This window comes from Lycorma delicatula, chromosome 1, assembly GCF_047948215.1.
Source record: "Lycorma delicatula isolate Av1 chromosome 1, ASM4794821v1, whole genome shotgun sequence".
NCBI lineage: Eukaryota > Metazoa > Arthropoda > Insecta > Hemiptera > Fulgoridae > Lycorma > Lycorma delicatula.
In genome coordinates, this window is record NC_134455.1 from 138834029 (window position 1) to 138848518 (window position 14490).

The 14490-nt window shown below is 29.0% G+C and overlaps 1 protein-coding gene across 5 annotated transcripts in view; it reads right to left on the reverse strand.

The window, feature by feature from the left end:
* Window positions 1-14490, reverse strand: part of LOC142323061 (uncharacterized) — a 112282-nt gene that overhangs the window by 92896 nt on the left and 4896 nt on the right. For all 5 annotated transcript variants that reach the window (XM_075362209.1, XM_075362198.1, XM_075362227.1 and 2 more), the window contains one exon: window positions 9085-9191. In XM_075362209.1, the coding sequence (XP_075218324.1) occupies window positions 9085-9177 (93 nt within the window). In that variant the 5' untranslated portion in view covers window positions 9178-9191. The remainder of the gene's footprint in view (window positions 1-9084; window positions 9192-14490) is intronic.

A 14490-nucleotide genomic window follows, 5' to 3' on the forward strand; every position in this document is an offset into this window, starting at 1 on the left:
TTGCGTTTTAGTGCATTGTACATACATAAACACTGTCAATTCCACATGCACCTCCAAGAACACAGTACTTAGGTCTGAGTTCACAGAACTTTGAAAATCCTATTTTCAGCAATGGATACCACTTTTTTTAACAATGCTAAGGCTTCAAAGATCACAAAGAATTAATTTTCTCTGAACATGCTCTCGTCTTCCATTTATCTTAAGAGAAATAAAATCTTTTTTCCGGGCATCATTCGACTTGTTTCCTCACTCTCATACACATCAGTTACTTTTTCTGTTGTTTCAAAATCTAAAGTTTTACCAGGTTTAGGATCAAGACATGACATGACACCTGTTTCTTTAACCAGGCTTTTAGCTTTCCTTGCAGTGTTGTCTGATACTCCAAATTCATCTTGAATGTCTTTAAAAGTCCAGCTTTTAAGAAGCATTGTCAGTATTTGCATCCTGATGCTTTTATCATCTGTAGTATTAAATTTTTCCTTCAATTGGTTGATAATTTCACAGTCAGAGGCGAGAGGAATAGATTCTTGTTCAGAATCTGAATCCATGTTTAATATTTTGCTTTTGAACACTACTACTGCTGCTTTCTTAAGCTTTTCCTGAGGGTATTTTCCCTCATAGTCATTTTTTCTGTATAGGTGACTCATTTAAAACAATTAAACTTTTGTTCAGAGCATCTGCAGCTTCATTTTTTTTTTGGGAAACACAAAGAATGTAATTGTTAAAATTCTTCATCAGAAGCAGATTCTTCAGCATTATTTTTAGCAGATGCTTCTAACTGTATGCGACAAATATCTCAAATTTTGTAACCTTGTTTAAGAAAAGTAAATGCTTGTGTCAAGTTCTTGCTTATACTTCTCAGGTATTTCTTACAGGAGTTATGACTTGACTTTTCAAATGGATTGCAACAGTACATTTCACCTGAAGCTGTAGAAGTTGATGGTTACATGCTGATCACTGTATTCTGGTACAAGGCTATGATGAATTACCCAAACCTGCCGAGAAAGCCAAGCTCAGTTAACAAAGAGAGACTGAAAAATCTGAAAAAAAAATATTTTACTGCAACACTTTATAGATATAATCAATCCTCTTGGAGAGTACACCACTGAAACTTCTGTTTCAAGAGATGATCCAGATTGAATATTACTTTACTTGTCTCAATAAAATGAAATATGTACATTCTTTTGCTGGCACTAGGAGTGCATGTCCATGACATATTACTCTTCTGCCTCATCAGGTGACCCAGTTTGGAAGACTGGAAGGGGAGGGTTTTCATCGATTGAATCTCAATTAGCAATTGCCACATAGGGGGAACAATTGGAATATTCTGCTGTACCTAATTACAAAAAAAAATATTTTTTAACATGATCCCATTATGATGTTTAGCACATGTATAACAAATCAGGAAACAAAAGATATATATTTTCTCAAATTTTTAAAAACTAGACTTTTGACTGGAAGAAATGAGGGAAACCATGATAACACTTTGTTCAGAGCAACATCACAAATTACACAATTAATTTGAAAATAAAAAAATAGATTTTTTAATTCTATTTCTAATTGTTTTTTTACGATGATCTTTAAAATGGTTCAGTAATTTATTAAAAACTGCAATGAAAGGATAATAAGGCCCTTTTTCATACACCAAAATAATGAGTTGATTTAGACACAAAAACAGTTCTGATGTCTGAGTTTGTAAAGATGGGATCTTTACAAAGATCCTTTTAAGAAAAAGTGATCATTCTTTTTAGCAAAGAGTGTACATTCATAAATACAAACGCATGAATAAATTAAAACTTGTCTATATGACTCATGCTTACGGGTATCAAGCAATGAACAAACAGATATAATTTTGGTGTCTTGTAAATTTGTTTTCTGAGGGAGTCTCAAGAGATGATATTACACTTTCATGGGATTGCACATATAAATAGGTTAAGAATCAATCAATGTATCCACATCCCATAGTCTTAGTTCATAATTAGTAGCTAGTATTCTGTTAATGTCATTTCTTCTACATCTTTTTGTTATTTTTATCAAGATGCAAAGTTTTCCCCTTTTTGTTTATCTTTAATGATTTATTTTCATATAGATGATTATTTTTTAGGTTTATTCATAATTTAAATAAACATAATTATAAGAATGTTACATACATGTTTATTTTCAAGCTGAAAAAGTAACAAAATAATATTTTTGCTACTCTTCTTTAAAACTCAACTTTTCTAAAGCTGGTGTCAAATTAATAATTAATAAATTCTTATAAATAATTTTTAACTTTGCACTGATTTGAAAATTACAAAATCTAAGTAATTGTAAAACTATTATATTTTTCATTATTGGACAGTTTTTTAAATTATTTAAAAATGTGGTGATTATGGATTTGTTTCTTATTATTTATATTCAAATTTCAACTTTACCAAATTCAATCATATTTTTTCCTAGAGAAAATTCGTCAAGTAGTTTTAAGGTTCTTTCAGACAACATTAGTAAAAAATTTATAGTGAAAAATTCTACAATATGAAATACATTTTTTAAATTAACTTAACATTTGAAAGGTGAAAAGGGAGAGAGTTCAAGGAAAGACATACGCTCTACAGTAAAAAATTATAAAAATGTTAATTTAAATAGTAAAAATTTGACACATGTCCTGTTTTTAATTTTTTAACATATGTATGGCTTTTTTTTCCATCATAAAAAATGAATTTCACATAATTCTTTTTATGGTATTAATGTTATTCATAAAACGTAAATGTATCACATTTTTTCAAACAGACATCTGTTTTTGAACCAAATAGTATGAGTAATTTTCAGTAAAAAAAAGTTTAAATTTCTTCCAACATTTTACGTTTTTGAAATCAACACTAAATTAAAAGTATCAGTAATGTGCTTGCTGGTGCTCTTTTTATTTCACACTGACTTCTAAATTCAAAATTTAAAGGACTAAAAATGATTTAAAATGTAAAATTAGATGGTTATTTTAACTGTTAAGCAATTATTAATAAATAACGAGAAATTAACAGAAAAACAATACTCAATAAAATTTTGAACTCCAAGATTGCTCAGATTTTTTGGAATAATTTATAATACAATTTTTATAGTTACAATAATAATAAATAAAATTAAAAATATCAGTGATCGGAAAGCTGACAAACACTAAGTACAAAATTAATAAAAGGCTTCTAATACAAGTTGTACAATATAGGACCTTCATTAGCAGTGGGCTTTGAAATATGATTTCAAAATTAGAACCACAATAATAAAAAATGAGGTATATAAGTGAACAGTAAAGAAATAACTAGAATAGAACTGAAGAAGTATATCAATAAAAGATTCCAAATGAAAAGGAAAAAAAGACTAGAATACTAGTATAGAGAAAGGATTAAAGATGTAATATCCACCAAGATGGTGTTAAAACTGAAGAAACATCCTCTAAAGAAATGGAATGTACTTCTATCAATGGATATAAAACATGGACATTAAGGAAGATGGAAAATGAAAGCTTTGAAATGTGAGCAAGACATTTAAAAAAAAAAGATGGACAGAAAGAGTGAAAAATTAATTAATGAGAACAATTAATGATAACAGAAGAAAATCAAGTTAATGTGGAATAAATATTTTATTCTGATCAGTATATAAAATAATATTGTTATACAATTAAGACAGAAATGAATAGGTGTGCTTCTACATGCACTAAAAAAAAAGAACAGTGTCAACATTAGCCTGGATGGATCAAGGGAAACAATGGTAAATTCTTGATCAGAGCAGCATCAAGAAATACAGAATTATAAAACTGAAAATAAATGTAGTTAAAAGTCCTCATTAGTAATTGGCAAAATAAATACATGAAATAACAAATAAAAAATAAAATAAATTAAATAATTCAGAAGGCATTAACAGAAATTATTTATCCACACACTGAACAAAAAGTAGAAAATTAAGAGTTTCTTTTTTAATTAGTATTATTTAAAACTTGATAAGAGATTAATATTGTTTCTGTAAAAGAAAATCATGGTAAAATCCTTGAAATTGGTAGTGGAAGGGCAATACGGTCCTTCCATTGCCATGTTTTGTATTCGAGTTACAATAAAGAGTCATAATAATTATAAAACAATAAATTATTTGGAGCAAACTTCATATGAAGGAACCATCTTGAATGAAGATCAAAGAGGAAAACTAAAAGGAGAGGAGGAAGAACTTGGATGTTGTCAGGTATTAGGGAGGAAATATGCTGTAAGAAATTGCAAAAGATAATTAAGACTAAGAAAAATGGAAGATATTTACAATTTAAAACCGTAAAAAAGTAGAATCACTAAACAAAATGAACAAACCAATTAAAACCACTTTCTAAATAAAATCACAAATTTTAATCAACATCTTGCCATGTTACCTGTTAATTTTCAAAAATTCCTCTGCACCACAGAGACACAGATACTTCAGTCACATATATTGAAAAAATAATTCTTTTGGTGATTAATTTGTTATATAACAGAGTTTTTGTAAAACTCAACACAATACTTTCACCTACAAGGAAGGCCCTTAATATGTTTCTGTTGGCATACTTAATAGCAATCATTCAAAATATCTGCTCACCATTTATTTAAATGCATCTTCTGAATTGTTATTTATTTGTAGTTTTTTAATTTAGTATCTTTACATATTTAATTTACTATTACTTCATGTAATTATATTAAAAATAATATAAATTAGCTAAGACCAAATATCTGTTCTGACCATAAAATAATATGAGAATATCAATTTTGTGTAAAATTAAAAAGATCATGAACATACAAAATAAAGAAAGAGTGGAAGTGAGTATGTAAAAAAAGCAAATAAAGTTCGGGAAATGGAAAAGTTATTTATTGTAAAATTGAGAAGAAGGCTAAGGATTTGATGTTTAAGAAGAGGGGAAAGGTAAAAACAGTTTCACAATAGAAATTAAAACAGCAGAAAAGTGAATGGACCAAAAGAGATCGTGAAGATTTGGAAAACGTTCATGGAAGAATTGTATGAGTGGAATAGCCTGAGGGAAGAAGTGAAGCAGAAGGAAGAGAATAGTGTAACGGGTAATGATAAGAGGTATAGCATATTATTAAATGAAATAAAAACATCAACAAAGGAATTGAAAAATGGAAAAGCAATGGAATGTAATGAGATACAAGAAGAAATTTTGAAAACATTAGAGGCTAAGGAGAAGACACATTTGATGAATCTATTAAATGAAGTATGCATTAAAGGAAAATAGTCGAAAGATTTTAAAGAAATCATAATGGTATCGACTGCTAACAAGACAAATTGAAACATATGAGGAAATTATATTAAATCTGATATCAGATACGACCAAAATATTGTTATGAATGAAATCTTAGAGCTATCATATAAAAACCTATTCTATCTAATTTCCTATAAAAAAAAATTAAGTAGAATACAAAAAAAAATTCAATTTTGAAGCAAAATAGGAACAATGGACGGAACAGGATTGCTGAGGAGTTGGAATGAAATATGGACAAGAATAAAAATATACATGGTGTTTACTGCCCTGGAAAAGGTATCTGACAGACTAGATTCCACAGGTTGATGTATTATTGAGAAAACAGAATAAATGCGAAAAAATAATAAATTGGAGGTTCTCTGTTCAGGTACTGAACAGAGATGAGGGCATTGCTATTTGTAACCTATTTTAACTTATACTTTGATGATGAGAGGAATAAGTATAAATGGGAGGAGAATGATTTGCTGATGATAGATAAGGTTCTGCTAGCAAAGAGTAAAAAGAATGATAGAGATACCTGAAGATCTTGACAAAAAGTGTGAAGAATATGGAATGACAATAAATAAGAGTAAGACCAAGAAGGAGGAAATGGTAAAAGGGCAAATATTAAATTGAAAACAGTAAGAATATAGAGCAATTAAAATTATTCAAGCATTCAGGAAGGTGATAACCAAGATAAGCACTGTACAACAGAAATAAAAAATAAAACAGCAACGGAAAAGTAAATGTTTTAACAAGAGATGCTTGACAGGCCATTAAACAAAGAATTAAGAAAGATACCAGCAAAGTTCTATATATAGAATATAGCAATATATGGTGCTGAAACATTATCACTAAGGAAGGAAGATGAAAGCTCAGAGGCACATGAAATGCATAATATGCAGAGAAATAAAAGTCATAAAACAGGAGGATTTAGTAAGAAATGAAGAATTACTATGAAAGATTGGGAAAGAAAACAAATGTTAAAAACATAAAAATTATGTTTTATTGATGGTTTTTATGATGGTTTGGCTAGGACACATCAATAAAAAAGAGAATGGCACCTGAACACTTCAACTGAAGTCTGAATGGTGGATAGAGAAAAAAAGAGATCAGCTGATACCTCCTTTTACCATCGATTTATAAAATGAATGTCCATTTGGAAAATTAGTGGAAATTTCAAACATGCTAATATAGTATTTTAAAGCAATCAAAAATTTATTATGAAGTTTTTAAGCAAATAAGACAATTCATAATTAATGGATTGCAAAGCTTATGTTTTAGATTAAAATGGTTTCTAAAACACAAAATTATCCCATAACTAGTTGAGATTTTTAATTGAAGAAGAAAAAATGAATGAGAGCTACTCAACATTTTTCAAGTGATGTAAGTTATAGCAATAAATTTTTAATCATATTTTTACTGGTGATAAAACAGATCCACAAATAAAATGAATACTGATCTGTATGTTTTAGCATGCTTACACGAAGTAGTGTGTTCTGACGGCAGAAATAAATAACAACAGATTGAACCAATTTTATGGTATAAACAAAGCAGTTGTATTTTCCTCCAAGCGAGTACGCCCAGTGTGTTAGTGTTACGTGCATTTCCCCGGTTGGATCATTTTTATTTTACATTTAAATTGTTAAGACTATAAAATTCACATTTCAAGACATACGTCTACTCCGTATTTTACACATAAACAATCACCATTAGTGTATGTCGGTACATTTAGTAATTAATTAAGATTTAAGTAATTAAGTAAATTTTACTGATTTTAGAAAGATTTAAGCATCTTGTTACAATAAAAATTTATATTACACATCCAGTGACTCAATGAACTAGCTGCCTAGAAAAGGATACAGTTCACTTTGAAACATAATCTTTTCCAGACCAGATCCATCATGAGCAATGGTGAAGCATCATTAACAAAACTAAGTGTGACAAACTCTGAGCATATGAAAAGCAATGGCAGTAGGATCAGAAAAGTTTATGTATTAATTTTATAGAGGCTGTTTTTGAGCACAATACAACGCATCCTGATGTCATACAGCACTCTCTTGTTTTAAGGTAATGTTCACACTTGGCTTCAATAACTGAAATCCTGCTTCAAAATATTTATTGAAAAATATTTGAGCATCTACCTTATAGCTGTAAATTGTTTCCAAGAGATTTTCATTTTCCTTTTTTCTCAAGTTTTAAGTGACAATCATTTTAGAAGTAATTATTAAATCAAAAAACTGTCTCAAAGCAGCAGATTTCTTTTATGATAAAATAAAAAACTAACGACTATGTAGAAAAAAAAACCATGTTTAGCGGTAAATACCAATCATATACATTTAAATTATAATTTGTTTTTAACAGCATCCACAAGCAAATTATGTTTACTTTCTCCATAAGCCTCATAGAGTAAACAGTAATGAAAAGCAAACAAAACACAAAATTTATTACACAGCAATGCAAAAATCACAAACACATAAAACACAGTTACCTCATTTATTCAAGGATATAATATATACATATATATATATATATATATATATATATATATTATTAATTCGATCAACCCAAGTACAGTAAATGTAAAATGTAATTGTAGAATTAACGCAGAATTAAATTATAGCAATTTTAATTCTGTACTTGGGTTGATCGATAATATTATTTGTTTAGTGCACAGAGGAATATGATTCCCAAAGGATCGATTTTAGAAAAATAATAAATATATCTATATATATTATTCCTAAGAAAATGTAAGAAAAACTATTCAAATTATCAACTGTTAACACAGTGAATTAAATAGGGCTTGAAAAGTACTGAAACTAGAAGAGGTGGATCTGGCAAAAATGTTCTCTTAGGTGATAAGCTGTTGGCAAAATGAGAATTTTTTCCTCACTTATTCCTAAGAGGGTGAAACAAGGACCAAACAGATTTCTTAAAACCACTGTAACTAACAGTGGCCACATACTGCAGCCTACATTTGAGATGAAGCACTGAAATCAAAGATATTTACTCCAATAATATCAGAACACATTTCCATTATAGCAGCTTCTATTAATACACACACTGGGTTTTCCTTTAGCCACCCCTAAAAAGGTAACAGAATAACCATGGATTCCATAATACCTTTAGATATTTCTAAGAAACTGAATAGAAACAAAAAATTTGGCAAAAATAATAAACAGATTTCTGTGAAAACTCGTTTTTAAAATTGCCGTTAAACCATACTTAAAAATGGAAAGTGGATATTTACATATGTTTTAAGTACTGAAAACATTAAAATCAGCAATTATATTCTGCTGAATTACTAAATTTATTTATAATACTGAAAGAAAGGCCCCCAACGATTGATTCATCAATATTTCAAAAGTTTCCTGGAAAACTAGATGTGAAAATTTTATACAGTTATTCTAATGGAGGTTTTTAAGAAAATTAACACAAATATTAGTTTGATTAACAATATGACTGAGGAACTAAATTGGTATCTCCTAAGATTAAAAATTGTTAATTTTTAATCTAAGAGGTTGTCGGAATTAACTAGTAACAATCAATATATCCAATTATATTTAATTATCATGTATTAAAAATGCAGAAATTTTGTTTTGTTATCGAAGAATCCCCTATATTTCACCATAACATCGGGGTGGTCTCTTACAGGTCTCCATATGTGCAAGAAATTATTGAAATATATACTATGGAAATAGCAAGAAATTACTATAACATTAAATACTATTAATGAAAATACGTTCATAAATAGCAATAGAACAAAAAATAACCCATGTGATAGTGGAAAAAAAAATTCTGACAAACAAAAAGAAACATGGCATCACATATATATTTACCTTGGACTCAGGGAACCCAGATCTGTTAAAACATAAAACAGCATATAAGCCATCAGGTCCTGGCTGTACATTAGATTCATCTTCATAATCCATTGAAATAATATAAACTGTAAAAAAAATTTAACATTTTATTTCCTGATAACCTGTGCAATTTTTCATTTTATTTTGATCATACACAGAAAAATACAGCCATCGACAAGCTATTTAAGCTATTTTATACACATGTATACAACATACAAATTACACAAATAAAAGAATATTATACACAATAAACAAAATATATTGCAATAATATACAAAATATATAATATATATATAATATTAATATATAATTAATATAATTTTATATTTTGCAAAATATATTGCAAAATATACAATGCAACAGTAGAAAAAACTGATTAACGTTATGTTTTAATTAGTTTTCTATTCTAACATAAACTTTTGGTCAGTTTATAATAAATGAGTTTGGCAATGTAGTGCGAAGTTCATTTTATAAAAATTAAGTTACAGTCTAGCTAATGAAAGGAAGTACCTGTGTTTAAGCTACTGTAATATATCAAATTAAAGGGTGCAGTTTTATATTATTTTCTGAAAATAATTGAATCGGCAAGAAACCAGTTAATTTAAAAAAAAAAAAAATTGCAGGAAAACAATCTTTTAACATATCCTTTTAACTCGGACATGTAATTTTCAAGGTCAAAATTACATAATAAAAATAAATAAAGTGTTAGAATATATATTTTTATCTTTACATCATCAAATTTCAGATTATTTTTATGATAGTGAACATTAATCTTAAACTCCAATTATTATACGGAAAGGATTTTTAACAACAGTAAACCGTTTTTAACAGAAATTCAAAAATATCATAGTCTAAAAATTAAAACCATATTTACTGAGGAAAAATCATACTGCCATCAGATACATTTATCTTGGATTCAGGGAGCCTAGTTAATTATTTTAATAATTTTTGTACAAATTTGAACAACTGTTCATATGAGGACCAGAACACTTTGTGACTTTGCCAACTGCAACTTACCACCAAAAACCACAAATGGCCGTAACATGAACATAAAATAATACAAGTTATATTACTTAATACTTCATTCCAAACCTACAAAAAAAAATTATATAGATCTATGGCAATAATATAAATCTAAGCCAAAAAAAATAAGTTTACGTAAATATTCAAAATAAGGGCTGGCTGCTAATAAAAAAACGACTGGCAACACGATAAACCATATCACGCAGGTACAACAGTTTCAACTGCTTCATTAATTAACTATCAACCATTTTGTCAGCAGTTTATTACTGTTTGTCTTACTATTGTTACTAATTAACAATGGCCCCAATGATAAAGAATCCCATCTGCTGTGAAATCTAGAGCACGATTTGATTTCTCATTACAAAAATTATAATGCTTCCAAAGTTTAATTTTTAACAATTTTTAAAACATTAAACTACACAATATAAATGTAAAACCAAATCTATTTTCACAAATAGCAAATAAAACAAACTTCAGATAAGTATCTAATGAAATAATTTAAAACAAGTTAAATTATGTACATAAAATTAATATTACATCCAGTACCTATTCATAAATGTTTGTTTAATATACTGAAACTATTGCCAAATTTATTTCTTACCAATATTAATGATTTACTTTCCACAAAGACAAAATATAGTATGATAAATGCTAACCTAATGATAGCACTTACGCAGTTTACATCACATCATCAGTCTAATCAGATACAGAACTATTCTGCCACTGTCAAGTGCTTGACTTTATCTGTATTTTACAATGTGCATTCAAAGGTATATACAGTTTGCAAATGCAGCTAGAACAATTCAGTTTGTCTATGCAGGCATGTTGAATTAGCTCTTTTATGAATTAGTTTGGTGTAGACTTCCTATTTATGGTTTCTGGCTCCGTTATTATCAACAGACTGGAAAATGACATGTTGGAAGACCACATAAGATTGATATCAGAATAGGTTTAATAAAGCCTAATTCTTATTAATAAAAAAAAAGTAAAAGGCAGTTGAAAGACTTGCTGACCATGAAACGAAAATCACGAGATTAGTGAATTTACACAGAGAATGTAATAAATGATGGAATAAGGAGAAAGTTTAACAAAGGACAATAAAATGTGCAGGATGAGAAATGTAGGACAGTAATACCACATTATAATGATTTGATGCAACTCTTAAATGAAAAATTTGTAAAAACAAATCACAGTTACAATTTTGTGACTTTCCACAAATTTTATGAACTGTTTTGTTTGAAAGAAACTAAATACATCATTAAAAATATCATAAATTATATGTGTTGTACAGTAGCGAACAAATTAACCCGAACAAGGAGAATTTTCATTCTGTGGCAAACTGCTTGCTGTTTGGTGTTTCAGGTTATGTTGTTAGTTAACACACAAACAGAATTAGTGGTTTTTGTGCTTTTATAATTCATTATCAATTAGTTTTTGATGACCTTGTTAGTTTCTGTTATAAGTTTGTTATTCATTTCTAGTTAATACAATGGATAAAACCCCATGTGGTCAAAAATTGTTGCTCGATCACAACACACACAAATGACTCAAAGACAGATTGGCAGTGAGTGTAGTGTGGGGTTAGGTACTGTAAATGAAATCGTGAAAAGGTTTAGGGAAACAGGTTCCTTCTCTCCAAAGAGAAAAGAAAAATGTGGATGGAAAAAACCGAACGTACACAGGATCGATTACTAATAAGAAAAAGCAAAATTAATCCACGACTGTCAACTGACCTTAATAGGGATTTGAGAGCCAGTGAAACTAATGTTTCTGATATGACAGTTCATAGAAAATTGTTGGCAGTGGAATGAATTGTGAGGCAACCTGAAAAGAAACAAGTTATGACGACAAAAAGACTTCAATGGAAAAAGGAACATAAAGAATGGACTATTGAGATGCGTGGAAAAAAGTTTATTTTTTTCACACAAGATTCATTTCTTTGTCCAAGAGGAGAGAATAGCCTACATTCAAAACCCTGCATATGAGAAGACTCCGTCTTCTAGGTGTGCTGGCGTCTACTACGCTAGCACACCTGCAACAATTTTCCCAAACAGCCAGCCAAAAATATGTTTTGGGGATGTTTTACACATGAAAGGCCAGGAGCAATTATGCCTTTGAATGTGATGATAAAATCAAACCAATACATTAACATATGCCAAAGAAAAATAGTCCCACTTATGCAAAGAACCCAGAATTCATTTTCCAACTGGACCTTGCACCACGTCACATGTCAAAGAAAGCAAGAGTTCTTCAAAAACCAAAAACTTTGAGTGCTTTTGTGACCAGGGAACTTCCCAGACCTGATCCCATTGAAAATTTATGAGCCATACTAAAAAGAAGACTTGAAAAACAAATTGCAGCACAAGAACTGACCTCATTAGTTCAGCAATAGAGGTTTGCTTTCGATGAAGAAATAAAAAATCATTGTTCTATCTTAGTGGAATCAATGCCAAAGAGAATTAATAAGATAATCAAAAACAAAAGACACATAAACTATTAAATCTGAGTAAGTTTGACTAACAAATATTTTTTCTTTTAAAAATGAAACTTTCTAATAAAAATACTGTGTTCGGATTAATTTGTTCGCCACTGTAGATGCCAAAATGTTCTCTATGGAACACAAGAAGAAGCAACAGGATTACTTTGGGTTTTCTTGTGTCATAAAAAAGAGGATGAGTATGTTTTAAAACTACATCATTACTGGTGATGAGATATGAGCATCTTAGATTATCCTGGAATCAAAACAGTAATCAATTAGGTAACTCAAAAAAGTAGAATTCAATTCAAGTCGTTTTAAACTACAGTAGCACGCAAATTAATCCTAATACATGGAATATTTTGTTCATTTCTATGTTGTGGATACACTGCTTGACTGCACCCATTCTTTAAGTTGTTTGTGTAATGTGAGGTTATTGTTCTGCAGTTATTTAACAATTTTCATGTTATGAATAGTATTTTAATTTGTTTACATCAAAAATTAATTTAAATGTCAGGAAAAGATTTTTGAAAGTGTATGTTTGGAGTGTCGCTTTATATGGAAGTGAAACTTGGACAATCGGAGTATCTGAGAAGAAAAGATTAGAAGCTTTTGAAATGTGGTGCTATAGGAGAATGTTAAAAATCAGATGGGTGGATAAAGTGACAAATGAAGAGGTATTGCGGCAAATAGATGAAGAAAGAAGCATTTGGAAAAATATAGTTAAAAGAAGAGACAGACTTATAGGCCACATACTAAGGCATCCTGGAATAATCGCTTTAATATTGGAAGGACAGGTAGAAGGGAAAAATTGTGTAGGCAGGCCACGTTTGGAGTATGTAAAACAAATTGTTGGGGATGTAGGATGTAGAGGGTATACTGAAATGAAACGACTAGCACTAGATAGGGAATCTTGGAGAGCTGCATCAAACCAGTCAAATGACTGAAGACAAAAAAAGAAAAAAAAAGAATAGTATTTTGTGAAAGTTTATTTAATTTTTTATTACTGATTACTTAATCTGTTAATTTTTATTAATTTACTATTATTATTATTTGTTATTAATAATTTTTATTATATTTAGTGGAGAACATAAAAACAGGCAAAAGAATTATCAGCTTGTGTGAAAACGTACTGCCGGGTTAGATGTGTGCAATAACTTGTTTGTCAACAGAATTTTACAAATGAGGTGTCATTTTGTTAAAAATAATATGCTTAATAAATTTTATACTAAGTAAAACATTTATCAAACAAATAATTATAGATATTAAAGATTAAAAAATTAAGTTGGCCGCCATTTTGAAATTTTTGATTGTAACGTTTTCAAAATTTTTCATTTTGTAGATTAAGACACTAGTATTAGATTTGCCAAATTTAATTAAAGTAGGTTTATGCCGTTCCTGAGAAATAAGTTTTTGTTGAAAATCACAAAATAGCGTCCAGAAGGAAAACAATGCAAAATAGGACTTATGTTGACATGAACGTTTTTGGTCATTTTCCTGACTCAGTTCCTGAAGTTCAGCTGATACATCCCGGCACATGCTGTATACTTAATAAAAATATGTAAAAAACCATTCAACAGAAATAACTAATAGTAAAGGGGGAAAAATATAATATACAAGAACCTGAAAAAATCATTTTAAAAATATAATAAAAAAGTTATTAACAAAGTCAACAACAGGCCACAAACATTTCTTGTCAGATAAAATGAAAAAACATAATGAGTGTAAAGTGAATGTTTTTCGATGAGTTATTAAGAATTCATTAATTCTACTTTTTTCTTTTCCAAACTTTTCCCACTTTATAAATGGTGACATATTAGAATTTGTAATAAAAATACTTTTTACTACTGTTAAAACATCATTTTAATATTATACCTGGAGAGACA